Source organism: Lolium perenne, chromosome 3 (assembly GCF_019359855.2).
Source record: "Lolium perenne isolate Kyuss_39 chromosome 3, Kyuss_2.0, whole genome shotgun sequence".
NCBI classification, from domain to species: Eukaryota; Viridiplantae; Streptophyta; class Magnoliopsida; order Poales; family Poaceae; genus Lolium; species Lolium perenne.
The window spans coordinates 269,803,843-269,820,497 of NC_067246.2; the positions used below are offsets into that span (position 1 = coordinate 269,803,843).

A 16,655-nucleotide genomic window follows, 5' to 3' on the forward strand; every position below is an offset into this window, starting at 1 on the left:
ATTAATAACTTCATTTTAAAGTTGAAGTTATTAATAACTTAGAAAAAATAATATTTAATTTGGTATTTTTTTTTAATTAATTAATAATTAGGGTAATTATTAATCAGGGTTTAAATCTCCCTAATAAAGATTTAACAAATTAACACAATAAAGAAAATTAGCTTTAATGTTTTCTTTACTTATTTATTGATTTTTTATTTAATTTGGAAAGTTTTCATAATTATTGAATTTTAATTGAATTTAGAATTAATAAATAAGGCTTTAAATAACAAGTATTAAATAATTAAATTTCTATTAAAAATATAAATTTCATTTTATATTTTTATTGGATAGATTTTTCTTTTATAAGAATTTTGATATGTCATTTGTATTTTTCTGAGCTTTTATGAATTTTCTACAATTATTTGAAGTTTGCAGCAATTGATGAATTTGAATTAAAATGAAAAATCCTAAACACACCCGGTTAGTCTACTCACCCAGTCACTGACTGGTGGGCCAAGGGTCCACGTCGATTTTGACCGAAGTCAAAATCGAGTTCATCACCAGAGGCTACTGGGCGGCGGGGAAATCGGCATTCGCCGTTGATTCTAGTCCTGCGCGGTTGGGAGGCTACATGGGTGTGACTCAGGGCATCGCGGGGAACCTTTTGAGGGTGGCGCCGCCGTTGTTGGGTCGCCGGAGCTCGGCCGGCGACGACGTGTCGCGGTGGCGGATACAGGTACCCGGCGCTAGGGCGAACCAGAGGTCTAGGGAGAGGGCTAAGAGGTGCTGAGGAATCAGTAGCTTACCGTGAGCATAATGGAAGCAACGGCGAGGCAAGGGGTGGTCGGAATCGCCGGAATCGACCGCCCCCGTCGTCGGGGAAGACGAAGTCAATGGTGGTGCTCCGGGAGGCTCCAGCTCAATTCCTATTGCACGGTGGGCGTGTTGAGCACGGGGATGACGGCGGTGACCACGGCAAGGCCTGGGAATGCCCCGAACGGCGGTGATGATCGGAGGCCGGGTTCGGTTAGGGTTTCGGGTTTGCAGGGATGAAGCAGAGAGAAAGGGGAATTGAGGTGCTAGGGTTTCAGGCGGCGGCGCGGAGATCTTTATAGCCGGCTTGGGCGGCGGCGCGCATCTTGGCGTGGCCGGTGGCGGAGGAGACGCCACCGAGCTGCTTCCAGCAACGGGAGGTGGACGATGATCCTCCCCTTCGCGTGAAATAACGTGAAGCGTTATTTGGGTTGGGCCGATTGGTGTGCCGAGCCACTGGGCTGCTGCTGAGCTGCGTGCTGGGCTGTGTGCTGGGCTGCTCGGCCAGGTGAGCCTTTCTCCTATTTTTCTTTTTCTGTTTTTTTTTATTTCCCTGTTTTATATTTATCCATTTAAATTCATATTTGAATTCTGTTGTTTTTGCAGGTGTTTGATTTTGTTAATTCCATTTGGATGTTGTGTAATGACTATTACTCCACTATTCTGTTTGAAATAATTATTTGGTATTAGATTATATTGCATATTGGTGTCTTATTCAAAATAGCAATTAGACATGAATTGATATTTTCACTTCATTTTCCTTTTTGTTATGAATTCCATTCAATTTAGAAATCTAAGAGTTGATACTTTCTTCTCAAAGTATTTCAGAAGTTTTGGTTATGTCCTGTTTTCTATTTAGGGAATTAATTACTTGCATGATATTTCATGTGAGCACTTATTGATTAAGGTCTTGTGGTTTAATTATAAGATGTAACTCAAGGGTTTTTCTCAGGTTTAATAAATGAAGCATAAGATTTTATTAGTATGCCATACTAGGGTTCTAATGATGTCTACCTGATGGCCATTGATTTGGTTCTCAATGATGGTCTGGTTTTATAGTTGTAATCACCCAAGTGATTCACAACTAGATTTGATATATAATTTTGAATTGTAGAATTGAGATAACACCATATTGTGTTTGCTAGGGTTTAATCTCCTTTAACCAAAATAAGATGGTTGCTTACTTAATTGTTATTGTTCTCATTTAGTTACTAAGGATCTGAGGATGGATTCTATCTTATTCCTATAGACTTCTTTTGTATCTTTAATTCATCATTGAAGTAACTAAAATGTCTATGGTTCTTTTTGTAGTTAACTTTGGTCATATGGATGTATGGTTTCTCACCATATTAAGTATGGGGTTTTACTCTAAGGTTTTCTTATGTTTCTTAGGTGAAGAATAAGTGGAATGTAGATGTGGTAGAATTCTACATGTGATCACCAAGTGGTTCACAAGTTAAGGATTAGAATATAAGTTTAGGGTTGCTTATTAATTACCTCCTTATGATTTCATGTGGTGAAGGATATCTACTTATCCTTTTAGGGTTTAACTTATCCTCACATACCTCAAGAACATGCTCATGGAGTAGGCATGATCAACTTGTTCTTAATACCTCTACCTCCAGTTCTTAGGGTTTATGGTCATCACTCAATTTATAATGATCAAGGTTTGGCTTCCTAAGGATCTCTCATTAAATTGGGTTCTCACTTACATGATCAAACATTGTCTTGATCAATTAGGGTATAATATCTTTCTTATGGTTTCTTGAGTGGTCATGGCTATGATTGTCTCAATAGCTTATATCCCAGGAGAATGCCTGAGATATTCTGTTAGGGTTCTACTTTAGCAATGATGATATAATCATCTGGGTTTATAAGGATAGTTCTCTCCCTCACATTCAATTGTTGGCTTAACTTTCTTGAGTGTAATACCTTAGCTTGAGCTCTCCTACAAAGGTATGGTTTATTCTAGGGTTTATGGTGTATTCCCATATCTCAATGAATATCAAGTCTAAACTCCACTTGACTATCTTGGTTGAATTAATCTCCTCCTTACTTTATCAATTCATGGATATGTTATTATTCCATGTGATATTAAGTTATCTCACCACTCCAAGGGAAATGGTTTACAACCTAATACTTTAGTTCAAAGGTTGTCCTTTATTCTAAAATAGGTAAAGATTGGATTAGTATGAATGGTCTCTGTCTCATTTGAGAAGGACTACAATGCTAACTTAAGTTTATTCTCCAAAGATAATGAGGTGGTCACCAACACCTATGGTTAACAGAAATGGGTTCTCTCTCTAAGGATTGTCTTGGTTAACATCCTAGGTTTTCTCTGAAAGATGATGATTTGATTACAAGGATGTATATCCAAGGTTTAACTCAAGGTTTGTTAATGCTTCTCTAATAAATAATATAGAACTCCCACCCCTCCAGGTTTGATGTGTAATAACTTGGAATGGAGAATAACATATACTTCTATAGTTGATCTCCTTGTCTTGTTTCCAAGATTGAATTAGAATAAATACCATGAGGTTCATGGTAAGGTCAAGGATTAGTTTAAAACATGGAAAAGACTAGTCAAGAATGGTTTCTCCATTTTATTGTTACTTGATTTGTAATTGAGCAGATGTTCTTATGTTATGGTAATGATTACCATATTATGATCTGTTATAAGATCAAATAATTGATCATTGTGTAAAGTGTTGTTGTGTTGATTATTAGTTCCATTTGATCTAACCCCTTAGTTCAAACTATCTCTACCCAAAACAAAGTTTTAGCAAAGTCACATTGAGGTTTATAGCGCTTGACTTGATGAGCTACTTCAATTCCACCAAGGTCAAGTGAAACTTCAGTTACTGTGACTGTTTTACTTTAAAGCGCGAAAATTCCCCAGATTTTCTATGCATGAATGCAATGCACACATCTGTTTCCTCTATTTTTGTAACCCCATTACCTGGGATATTACACCAGGTGAACTTATGAGTAGAGCTATGCCTCCCCGGCAACGGCGCCAGAAAACAGTCTTGATGACCCACAAGTATAGGGGATCGCAGCAGTCTTCGAGGGTAGTATAACCCAAATTTATTGATTCGACACAAGGGGAGGTAAAGAATACTTATAAGCCTTAACAACTGAGTTGTCAATTCAGCTGCACCTGGAAAAGCACTAGTAATAGGGGTGATGTGAAAGTAGCAGTAATATGAGAGCAGTAGTAACAAGAATACAAAGCATAATAGCAATATGAGAGCAATGGCACCAGAAAATAGTTGATACTACTTCCAATGTCATATAGAACAAGTATATAATGATGAGAGATGGACCGGGGTTCCCAGCGATCTACACTAGTGGTAACTCTCCAATAAGTGACAAGTGTTGGGTGAACAAATTACAGTTGGGCAATTGATAGTAATCAAAGCATTAAGACAGAACATCCAGGTTATTAATTATGTAGGCATGTTTTCCAATTATAGTCGTACGTGCTCGCAATGAGAAACTTGCACAACATCTTTTGTCCTACCAGCCGGTGGCAGCCGGGCCTCAAGGGAAACTACTGGATATTAAGGTACTCCTTTTAATAGAGTACCAGAGCAAAGCATTAACACTCCGTGAAAACATGTGTCCCTCACATCACTGCCATCCCCTCCGGTTGTCCCAATTTCTGTCACTTCGGGGCCTTTGGTTCCGGATAGTGACATGTGCATACAACTTGTAGATACAATCTAAGCAATAAGTATAGAGCTCAAATCTAAGATCATGCCACTCGGGCCCTAGTGACAAGCATTAAGCATAACAAGATTGCAGCAACAATAACTTCACAAACTTTATAGACAGACTAATCATAATGTATCATCCATCGGATCCCAACAAACACAACACCGATTACATCAGATGGATCTCAATCATGTAAGGCAGCTCATGAGATCATTGTATTGAAGTACATGGAGGAGAGAATACCAACTAGCTACTGCTAGAACCCGTAGTCCATGGGGGAACTACTCACGGAGCATGATGGAGGCGGTGGCGTCGATGGAGATGGCTTCCGGGGGCACTTCCCCGTCCCGGCAGGGTGCCGGAACAGAGAGTTCTGTCCCCCGAATTGGAGTTTCGCGATGGCGGCGGCGCCCCTGGAGTCTTTCTGGAGTTTCGTCAATTGGTCCTGTGTTTTTAGGTCGAAAGGGGTTTTATAGGCGAAGAGGCGGCGCAGGAGGGCACCTGGGGGCTCCTCACCATAGGCTGGCGCGGGCCCAGGCCAGGCCGCGCCGCCTTATGGTGTGGTGGCCCTCTGGCCCCTCTTCGACTCTTCTTCGGTGTTCTGGAGCCTCCCGGGAAAAATAGGATGTTTGGCGTTGATTTCGTCAAATTCCGAGAATATTGCCCGAACAGCCTTTCTGGAACCAAAAACAGCAGAAAACAGGAACTGGCACTGTGGCATCTCGTTAATAGGTTAGTTCCGGAAAACGCATGAAATCATCATAAAGTGCAAGCAAAACATGTAAGTATTGTCATAAAACAAGCATGGAACGACAGAAATTATGGATACGTCGGGGACGTATCAAAACACATCTAGCACTAGAAATGATTTACATGCGTGTGTTGATAGTCCTTGCATATCATGTGTAAGTTGCTTGAATAAATCTAATGATGATATGCTTGCATTGTCTTGTGGCCATGATAAAATTGCTTCTATTTCCTCTAGTTGTTGTGTGTCTAACAATGTAGAGGAAACCAAAGATTCTATTGGTCAAGACAAGATCTTGAAAGGAGCCTCAAGTAACTCCTCATCTTTATCTCATGGTCCTCATGTATGCCTTATGGCCAAGGGTTCCACGGTACCTCCTACCATGGAACCTAATATGTCTCGTGGTGATAAGGATGAGGATGAATATGAAGAAGAGGATTGGGTTGTCTCTCTACGCGATAAGGGTAAGAGTGTATTCAAGGTTCTTTGCAAAGATAAAATTGCTAGCACTCACTTCTTTGAAATCTTGACTACCGCTATTGAGAGCCAAAAACTTATTTGGATGCATGAGAACACCATTGATAAAATGGGTGCTCTTGAACGAGAGTATGTCGATGATGTGGCATCTCTAAAGGATGAACTTGAAGAAGAACAAACCACCAAGGAAGCTCTTGAGGAAACCTTTGCTCTAGAATTGTCTAGAGAAAAGGAAAACCATGATAGAGCTCTTGAGGTGGCAAATGAACTAAAGCTTAAAAATGATAAGCTTGTGTTTGTTAATGCTAAACTCCTTGAGGATTTTGAGCAACTCAAAAAGGGCTCAAGGGCTATTGAGAGTGCGCTCACCAAACTCACCGAGTCGCATGAGCAACTTAAAGCTTCTTATCTAAAAGAGCATGACAACTTGCCTTCTCCCATTTCTATTAATAATGATGCTTGTGCTACTAACTCTACTTCTTGTGAAGCATCTATCTTGAAGGAGAATGTTGAGCTAAGGGCTCAACTTAAATTGCTAACTAGTAATTATGGGAAATTGGAAGAAAATCATGGAAAAGCTTTCTAGCTCCTATGAGGATCTTCTAGCCTCTCATGATAGGCTAAAGTTAGCTCATGAGGCTATAATATCTAAGGCAACACCTTATGAGCCTCATGTGGGTACTAGCACTACTACTCAAAATGTTATATTGCCATGTGCTAGTCCTAGTAATTCATCCACTCATAATATTGCTAAATCTTGTGATGAATTATCTTCCTTGCCTTGTTGCTCTAACAATGAAGGTTCTACTTCCTCTAGTACTTGTGTTGTTACTAACCATGTAGAGGAAATCAAAGAGCTCAAGGCCCAAGTCTCTTCTTTGAAGAACGACTTGGTAAAGAGTCATGAAGGGAAATGCAAACTTGACAAGATGTTGAGTGTGCAACAATCCCCCAATGACAAGAGTGGACTTGGATTCAACTCCCACAACAAGAACAAGTCCAAGAACAACAATAAGAAGAAAGGCCAAGTACAAGTCAAAGACCCGGCCAAGATTGTTTGCTTCAAGTGCAAAATTGAAGGGCATCATGTTAGATCTTACCCTTTGAAGAAGAAGCAAAAAGGGAAGCGGCCTCAAGCTCAAACTCATATTCAACCTCAAGTTGAAGAAATGCCACTTCCCAAGAAGAATCAAGCCAATGCTCCCATTGTGGAGAAATCTAGTGAGAAGAAGGAGAAGAAAAGAACTTGCTACATATGCCGTGAGAAGGGCCACATCTCCTCCTTTTGCACTATTGGTATCTCATCCAACTCTATCACCATTGATGATGTTTATTCTCTTCGTAAGGATGAGGGTGGCAATGTGTTTGCCAAATATGTTGGTGCTCAAAGTGGTGTCAAGAAAAGAACCATTTGGGTTGCCAAGCCTATTGTGACTAACCTCTTAGGACCCAACTTAGTTGGGGACCAACAATCCAAAACTTGATCAATAGGTGCTTGTTGGAGGGCATTGCAGACTTGGCTACGTCATGAAGAATTAAGGGATCTTCATCATTTATATTATCTCAAGCCAAGTCTTGGTTATCTTGCTTCTATCATATGATCAATGTTCCTCCTTGCGGTAACATGTGCTCAACTCATTTATATTGAAAGTTACTCGCCCCTTTGCATGTGTTAGTTTTTGTTCCTAACATGTGTTTGTATATGTTGTGCCTCCTACTTGCTTTTCTTGAGAAATCAAGTCTATGCATGTTGGGTTGCACACCATGTATTTGTGTTTGTGTTGGAGCCACTTTGCATCTTGTTGAATCTTATATGGCTCTTATGAGCGATTAATGGACAATCCCATTTTGGGGGAGTGATATTCCTTTGGGAATTTCATGATCCTAAACAATGTGTGTACATGAGGAATATCACTTAGAATTGATATTGCGAGATTATCTAGTCTCTATGTGGTATGTCATCTTCATGAGAAATTCAAATTCTAATGTCCATTAATATCTCTACTTGGATCTTATTTGCCTCTTGTAAAAATAAATTCCTTATCACATTATGGGAGAGTAATAAGCTTTGTGCATATTACAAGCCTAGAAAATGTGAACATTTGAGGTTGTGTCACATAGAATTGATACCGTAATTTATCTCTCGCCTATGTGGCATGTTTTCTCAAACAAGCTCCAATTTGCTTAAATGGCTTCATTGCTAATATCTTTGTAGATCTTATTTGTGAAAGTTTTTCTTGGCATGGTTTTTCACAACGTGTCCCTCAATTTTTTTTTGGAAAACCATGTGCTTCAAGTCATACTATTAATTGCTTTGCATGTTGGTATGACTAAATGAAGCTATCAAGAAACTTTCTTTGCATGATGGTTAACTCTTATCTTTTACCATATGATTTGTTCGTTGTAAATATGATCTTATGTATACTTACAAACTACCACCGGGAAATATTTCCTAATACCTCTTGTCCTAGGACAATTGGTAATCAATTATGAGGTAGATATTTATTGATCATATCTACATTGGCTCTTGTGTTTAAATTGCCTTATTTATTGCCATGAATTTGTTGTGCTTTGACTCCCATGTGTCTTCCTTGCATCTCATGGATCTAATTTGTCTATTCAAACTTTCTTAGCATTTTTAGTAGATATAAGTAGCGTGATGATCCGAGTTTTGTGCATTTTGTATCCATATTCTAAATCCTAGATAATGCATTAATCTTGGGGGAGCTCTCCTATATTTTTTATAATGCATAAACTTCTCTTGATCATTATCAAAAATTTGGTTTTGGGAGACATAAATTTTCTTTTTGGTACTTTGTGCCATCATAAAAAGTGTCGAGGGTTTGGTTTAATTGTTGGAACCTTGCTCTCTTGGGAGTTGGTTATCTCATTCCTTTGTGCTTAGGCTTAATTAGCTTCTTATAATGATATAAGTCTTTGGAGTCAATCTTGTGTTGATTTGATTCTTTGATATATTTGGGCAACCATTGTCTCTTGATTTATTTGGTGTTTTGTCCAAATTGTATCTTCCTTTGGTTCTTGAAAGTATTGTGCATGAATATTTAATATATGTATATCTTATGGCATGTGTTACTTTCTTTGATCCAATATATAGGGTAAACTCCATCAAATCCTAATTTGATTAAGATGTGCATGAAATTCAATTTCATATCTATATGCACATAGTTTTGTGGAGTTTGTCCTATATGTTGTAGTGTGTCTAACTACTTCAGACCCAATTAGTTTGGGGACCATTTTGTACTTACCTTTGTGTTAGGTACAATGGATATGCATTGGATGCTTGTCTCACTCTTGGAAAGAAGTGGTGACTCAATGGTAACTTGAGGCAAGCTAGGATGGTCAACGAACACATATCTACTACATCCACACCAATGCTATCTTGGTAACAAGTATCTTATCATGCATACTTTTCTTGTATCCAACCTTATGGTTGCATCTTGGCATGAATCTCTTGATTTGCAAATGTTGTGCTTCTTGCAAAAGTCTTAATGAAACCTCTTTATTGTGAATGTGAGTAGTTTGAGATGAGTGCATTTGTTGGGAAGTATTTTAAATCATGCTCATGATTCATACATCCCAACTATGCCTATCTAGCAATTTTATTGCATATCAATTCCTCAAGGATCTCACATGTGCAATATAGATGAAAGTGCAAATTTAGTTACTTCTTTTGGTATCCTCGTTTGTGATACTTGTTGCCTTTCTCAAATGCATCCCAACTATCTTCTATCCCTTGTTGATATTTGTGATGTATTTTAGTTGTTTGTGGTTGAAGTTCATGAATGTACAATAAGATAAAATTGAGCCTTTGGCCATGCTATTAAGCAAAAATTCTTATTGGTATATTGCATGACTTCGTCTTGGATATCATACTATTTTTCTTGCGTATCTATTTTGTGTGTGCATGTTTCTTTGTGGATAAATATCTTTGTGATATTGCCCACTTAGAGAAACTTATACACATAAGAGATGATACATCTCCTTTTGATATCTTATTTATTTATTGCGTGTTGATTGGTCATGCTAAGCAATATAATTCATTGAATACTATGATGATGCTTTTTGCTCATCCTTATAATAGTCTTATAATATGCTTTATCATGCCTTTCACATATCCTCTTGGTTGAGCCTTTTTATTATGGTGCCTCTTACTTGTTGCTCAACTATTTGTTTGTTGCAAGTGTTTAGCTTACTTGTCTATCTATGATCTATTACAAATGTTTGTGTTTTAAATGAGGGAGTGAGGATTCCATGTTATGCATATTGTATTCAAATGCAACATTTTATTTTTATGCATGTACCTTGGGGAGCTTCCTCATTTGATTTGGAACACTATCTTGTGGTGATCATTAGAGTTTGATTCACTTGGTATCTTTTGTTTTTGAATGATATTATGGGAGTGATGATTCCATGTTTGTGCACTTTATACTCCAATGCAAATTGTCTAGTTTTGTGCACAAACCTTGGGGAGCTAACTCATATTATTTAGATCAATCTTCTTGATCTTATCATAATATCTATATTTCTTTTGGTATCTTCTTTGTGGTTCATTTGGTTGCTTGCTTCATTTGTTGAAGCTTCTAGACTTTGTTATCTTTTTGCAATCTTTGATCCTATCTATAGTGTGATTCCTTCCGAATATTCGTCATTGGATACGTGCATTTGATTCCACTAAATTATGAGAAATGCACACGCAATGGAGGAACTCTCACTATATTGGCCTTCTAAATTTTTCACCCATTTCGGCAATTGGTGCCAATGGGGGAGAAGTTTGGAGGGTTTAAGGGAATTTGGTTATGTCTTTGCTTTGTGCTTAAGCATGTGCCTTTATTGCATTGCATCTTGTTGCTTTGCATAGTTGAATAGTTAGAGGAAACTCCACTAGGCTTTGAATGCCAATATATGCAATGAAAGTCAAGATCATTCACACACGCATATATTATGGGGGAGTTTGCTCTATATATTCAACTTGTTTGTTACTTCAATTCCTTATATAAACCCTCTCAAAGAGATTGTCATCAATTACCAAAATGGGGGAGATTGAAAGTGCATGGAACCCCCATGTGTGGTTTTGGTAATTAATGACAATCCCTATGGACTAATGTTTGCATTGAGTTATATTTGTAGGAGTTGTCCATAGGCAATTCTTGAACCATATGTTGGCTTCAAGGTTGCAAGAAGAAGAAATTGATGAAGGATATCAAGTGTCAAGTATGTCTTGAAGATGAAGATGAAGTGACCCCTCAAGTTACTTCAAGACATCAACATGATGAAGAATGAAGAAAAGAAGTGCAAGTTCAAGATGAGCCAACTCGAAGAGTTCATAAGCTTGAAGCTTGCCATGGAGAAATGAAGTGCAAGTTCAAGATGAGCCATCTCGAAGAGATCCTTTGCTTGAGTCTTGCCATCCATATGGTGATCATGGATATGTGAAGATGTGCCGAAGAAGAAGCTCTCCCATGGTGGATTATGGGGGAGCAATCCACATGGTGGTCATGGTTATGTGAAGATGCGCCGAAGAAGAAGCTCTCCCATGGTGGATTATGGGGGAGCAATCCACAAGACTTCGTCAAGAAAGCACAAGCAAGAAAGGCGTTCCATCTTGTTGAGGTCAAGATCGTCGTCATCGAGCTCAAGTGGAATGCGCAAGTATAAGGTTTGCTCTTGATAGGGTTTCTTTCTCACCGGTCTCATAGTGTAGTTGGAGACCGGTTTATAGTTTAGTTGCCGTACTATCAAGAGGGCTCTCGAGTGAGTAACTTAATCGTATCGTTCGGAGAGAGCTCAAACCTTTGCATCCTTGCATCATCTTTCTTGGTTGTTATTTGGACCTTATCCATGTGATGTTTTAGAGCTTGTACTTATTCTCATGACAAGCTCTAGTTCATCGAAAACGGATTTCGCATAGATCATTTGTTGCGTTTTCGAGTTAGGTTCATCATCTTTCTTGGTTTTATTTGGATCTTATCCATGTTATGTTTTAGAGCTTGTTCTTATTCTCATGACAAGCTCTAGTTCATCAAGAATGGTTTTTGCACGGGCAACTTGTTGCATTTTCGAGATTGGAGGTTTTACCGGTGTGTCTTTTTTAGATAGGTTAAACCTTTCATCATTTGTTTCTATCCTCCCTTGTTGGACTATGATGGTTTCCTGCATGATCTTGTAGAGCTTGTTCCTAGCTTCAAAACAAGCCCAAGATCATCAAAATCGGAGTCCGGATGCTAAAGTTATGCCCGTTTTAGTTTTGGTGTTTCTGTAGTTTTCTGGGGGGGGCGGATAATCCGGCCCGAATGACCAAAACTGGGCAAATATCCGGCCAAATATCCGGCCCAGTCCAGGGGCGATTTTCGGGGGGCGGATAATCCGGCCCGGGGGCGGATTTTCCGGCCTGGGAGGTCCCAAACGGTCATATTTCGTTGGGAGGGGGTATATAAGACCCCCTTCTTCCTCCTTGGGCTAGGGGGTTCACTTTCTCTCTCCCCTCCATTGTTGTACTTCAAATCTTGCCCTAGTTCTTGATTCCTCCCATGATTCTTGCATATTCTTGAGGGAAAAGAGAGAGGAGATCTAGATCTACATTTCTACCAATCAAATCCATCTCTTTGTGAGTGGAACTCTCTAGATCTTGATCTTGGTGTTCTTTGTGAATTCCTTTGTTCTTCCTCTCTTATTCCCCCAATAACTTTTGTAGCTTTGTTGGAATTTGAGAGAGAAGGACTTGAGCATCTTTGCGGTGTTCTTGCCATTGCATTTGGTGCATCGGTTTGAGTTCTCCACGGTGATTCGTGGAGGTGAAAGCAAGAAAGTTGTTACTCTTGGGTTCTTGGAACCCTAGACGGATTCTAGGTCTTTGTGGCATCTTTGTGGTGTTCTTGGGGACTCCAATTAAGTTGTGGAGAATCTTCAAGGGCAAGGCCTTTGTGGCATCTTAGTGGTGTTCTTGGGGACTCCAATTAAGTTGTGGAGATTCTTCAAGGGCAAGGACTTTGTGGCAATTTGTTGGGAGCCTCCAATTAAGTTGTGGAGATAGCCCCAAGCTTTGTGCGGGTTCGGTAACCTCCCTAAGGTTACATAGTGGTTCGAGGACATCCCTCTTGGTGGGAATTCTCGAGGAGAATACGGTGGCCCTCGTGCTTTTGGAGTGACTTGTCCTCCACACCGCTCCAACGGAGAGTAGCACTCGCAAGAGTGTGAACTTCGGGCTACATCGTCGTCTCCCGCGTGCCTCGGTTATCTCTGTACCCGAGCTCCTTACTTATGCACTTTACTTTATGATAGCCATCGTGCTTGAAGTTATATATCTTGCTATCACATAAGTTGCTTGTATTGTTTAGCATAAGTTGTTAGTGCACATAGGTGAACCATAGTATATAGGCTTTGGGCTTGACAAAGTAAACGCTAGTTTTATTCCGCATTTGTTAAGCCCATCTCGTAAAAGTTTTAAACCGCCTATTCACCCCCCCCCCTCTAGGCGACATCCGTGTCCTTTCAACTTTGCCGCGGCAGGGAACGGCGCGCGACGGTGCTTGCCAATCACGCACGCCTCACAAAGCTGTTGTGCGTGCGCGATTGCAGGGAGTCCGCGCACCATCCCCTGTTTCGCCATCTTCTCAAGGTTCGTGAAGCTCTGGTGGGCGAAGCGCGAGTGCCAGCGCCAGGCGTCATCGTTCGCGTGCGCGGCAAGGCACACCGGCTGGACAATCTGCAGATGAACAATGTACAGCCGGTTCTTGGTCCTTGGCACCTTTGCGACCAACACCTTGTCGGCGTCGCGGACGGTCATGAAACCGTGCTCGACGTGGGTGGGGAAGCCGATCTCGTCCAGCTGCCCAATGCTGACGATGTTCGTCTTCAGCCGTGGTATCCAGTAAACGCGGGCCAGCTCCCGGTGCCGCCCGTCGTCGATGGCGAAGAGGACGGTGCCACGACCACAGATCTCCACGACGGACCCATCGCCGAAGCGTACCTTGCCGGTGACGGTCCTGTCGAGCTCAGCGAAGACGGCATCGTCGCCAGTCATGTGGTTCGAGGCGCCGGTATCCAAATACCAGGCCGCGTCGAGGTCCTGTGGTGTGCGCTTGAGGACGACGCTGGCGCGCTCCTCATTCAGGTACACCTGCTCTCCTGCGAGTGGTGCAGTGGAGGCAGGCATAGCAGCAGCAGGCACATCGAGGAGGGAGGGTCCGTCGGCTTCGCCCTCGAGCTCGACGACGGTGGCCATATGTACTTCCTCGCCTTCCTCTTCCTGTTCGACCAGGTTCGCCGTCGCTGACGCTGCATGATCGCGCTGCTTCTTGTGGCAGTCGCGCTCCCAATGGCCCTTCTTCTTGCAGTAACGGCACTTGTCGCGATCGACATTGTTGTCGCCTGCGTTTGCCGCTGGTGCCTTGGACTTGTACCGTCCTCCACTGCGGTTTCCGCTGCTGGAGCCGCCGCCACCGTGGCTGCTGGAGCCGCCGCTGCCACCACGGCCCTGCTTCCTCTTCTCCTCCCACTGCTTCTCGGTGAGGAGGAGCTGTCTGCCGGTGTCGCTCTTTTCGCCGTCGAGTCGCTCCTCGACATCCTGGAGATGTCCTACCACCTCCTCGACGGTGAGAACCGATGGATCCATCATCGTTTCGATGGAGAAGGCAATCTGGACGAGCCTCCTATGCACGACCGAGAGGAATTTCCTCACAATCCTTTCGTCATCGCAGGTGTCGCCGAGGGAGCGGAGAGTGGCGGCGAGGGTGGTGATCCTGAGGCTGAACTCGTCGACCCGCTCCCCTTCCCTGAACGTGATGGTCTCGAACTCCGTCCGGAGTCGCCGCACGCGCGTGTCCCGCACGCGGTCGTTGCCCTGGTGTTGCAGCTTGATCGCCTGCCAAGCCGCCATGGCGCTGCCCTTGCCGATCAGCATCGCGTGCATCTCTGGCGGGGTCGAGCGAAGCAGCGCGGCGAGCGCCTGCTTGTCCTCGCGACGGGAGACGTCGTCGTCCTCGATCGCGTCCCACAGGCTCGCGGCCTGCAGGTTAACCTCCATCACCAGCGCCCAGTTGGTGTACTCCCCCCGCTTTAGCATCGGGAAGACGAGGCTGGTGGCGCTGCCGCTGCCACCCTCGCGCACCACCTCGCGATGCACGACGATCTCTCCGCCTCCTCGCCGAACTCTGCTACGCCTGCGGCTTGGCGAGCACCGTCGCTGTTCGGGCGCCGGAGTGACGGATTGGCGGGCGGTTTGACTCGCGGCGGTGCCCTGGGCCGGTGGAGGAGTGTTGCCGGTGTGTGCCCCACTGCCAGACATTGCTCTGCCCTAGGGCTCTGATACCAATTGAAGTCCTGCAAGGATCACAGAACAATGCTAGGAAGATGAACACATGTGAGACTCGTGGTTTTGCGCAGCGCACAATGGCTTGCTGCTTTTCTGTATTTCTCTCCCTCTTATTCTGTGTTTTCAACCTACTAGCTAAAAACCAGGATCAGGATCCGAGCCTACTGGGGGGTGCCATCCCACTCCCGCTCGTGGCCTTCTCCCCTATTCTCTAGCTGCATGAAATAGATTGTATCCATCCCCACGATGCTCACACACGACTAGGACTAAGTCTAGATTAACAGAAAAGAAAAGAAAACTAAACTTAACTACCGTCGGTCCAGCGTGTACAGACACACACTTGACCACAATTATTCAGACTAACTGAAAACAGTAAAATTGAGTAAAACTGCATTGAATTATCTAACATAACTTTCATATCTGAATTTTCACTCTGCCGTGCCGAGGGTGTCCACGAAATCATCAGCAACATATTCTCATAAGCTGGAAACTGATTTTGCGTTAGCCCCAAATTATAAAAAGGTAGCGATACTAAAGTACTCAAATCGTCAACAACGTATCAATATGTTATGGCATGACTGTTATGCTGCAGAATTTTTTTTTTTAGATAAAAGGGCTCACCCCAGGTTCCATTTAAGCAACCAGAGAGTTCAGGCATCCAAGTTTTACACAGCACATCGGCTGGAAATATAAAGCGTAAAAGCGAAAGGTTTCTACAGATAACCACAAAAGCCTTTGACCTAAAACTAAACATCTCTCCAGGCAATCCTGAGAAGTTCACCCCTGGTTCTTTCTAGCTCCAACAGGTTCCTCTCCATGATGTCCGAAAGAGTAGGGCTGCAGAGAATACACCATCTGCGCAAGTGAGCAATAACCTTGTCCCAGACCATTTTCATGCCGAGCCAGCTTCTTCCCTGAAAACAAAGTTCATTTCGAAGTGACCATAAGGACCAAAGCACTGCAGAACCGAACATATTCAAAACCCCATTCTTATTGTTGCTAATCCACCAGCGTGCAACAGATTCAAAATCTTTGCCAATTTGTAAATTAAAAATTCGAGAGATAACTCCCCAGGTTTGATTAGCAACAAAGCACTCAAAAAACGGATGAGTAACTGATTCAGAAACAGGGCAGAATAAACACGTGCGGTGTTATGCTGCAGATTGGCAAACCATCGCTGCCTGCCGCCTGCCGGGCCGCAGCCGTCACATGAAACAAGAAACTATAGGAGCCGAACACTATATATATATAAGCAATAAGAAACTATTGGCACGTGTCTGTCGGCTGTTGCTTTGCCATGCCCATGGGCCATCGCAGGTGGGCTCTGGGCCGTAACGGACCCTGATTGTAGATAGTCACCCGCCCCGGCCTAGCTGCCTGCCTGTTTACAAAACCTCGCATCGGATCCCACGGTAGAGGCAAGAAACCCTAAATCCCATCTCGCCGCCGTCTCAAGATGGAGCGCATCTCCTGCCATGCCGACCTCCGAGCCCTGCAGGACCGCTCCGATAGGCGCATGTTTCTAAACCTCGTCTCTCTCGAGTCCGTGAGCATAGCGAGCGACTCGTATGCACTCCTCCGCAACCT

General features: G+C 42.7%; 1 protein-coding gene across 1 annotated transcript; it reads right to left on the reverse strand.

Moving 5' to 3' along the window:
• Window positions 1–624: 624 nt before the first annotated feature.
• On the reverse strand, window positions 625–15,041 carry LOC139838168 (uncharacterized). Its single transcript, XM_071827539.1, has 2 exons — window positions 13,347–15,041; window positions 625–768 (listed from the first exon to the last, which is right to left on the reverse strand). Exons 1-2 carry the CDS (start codon window positions 15,039–15,041, stop codon window positions 625–627), a joined length of 1,839 nt encoding a protein of 612 aa, XP_071683640.1.
• Between the last annotated feature and the right edge of the window lie 1,614 nt (window positions 15,042–16,655).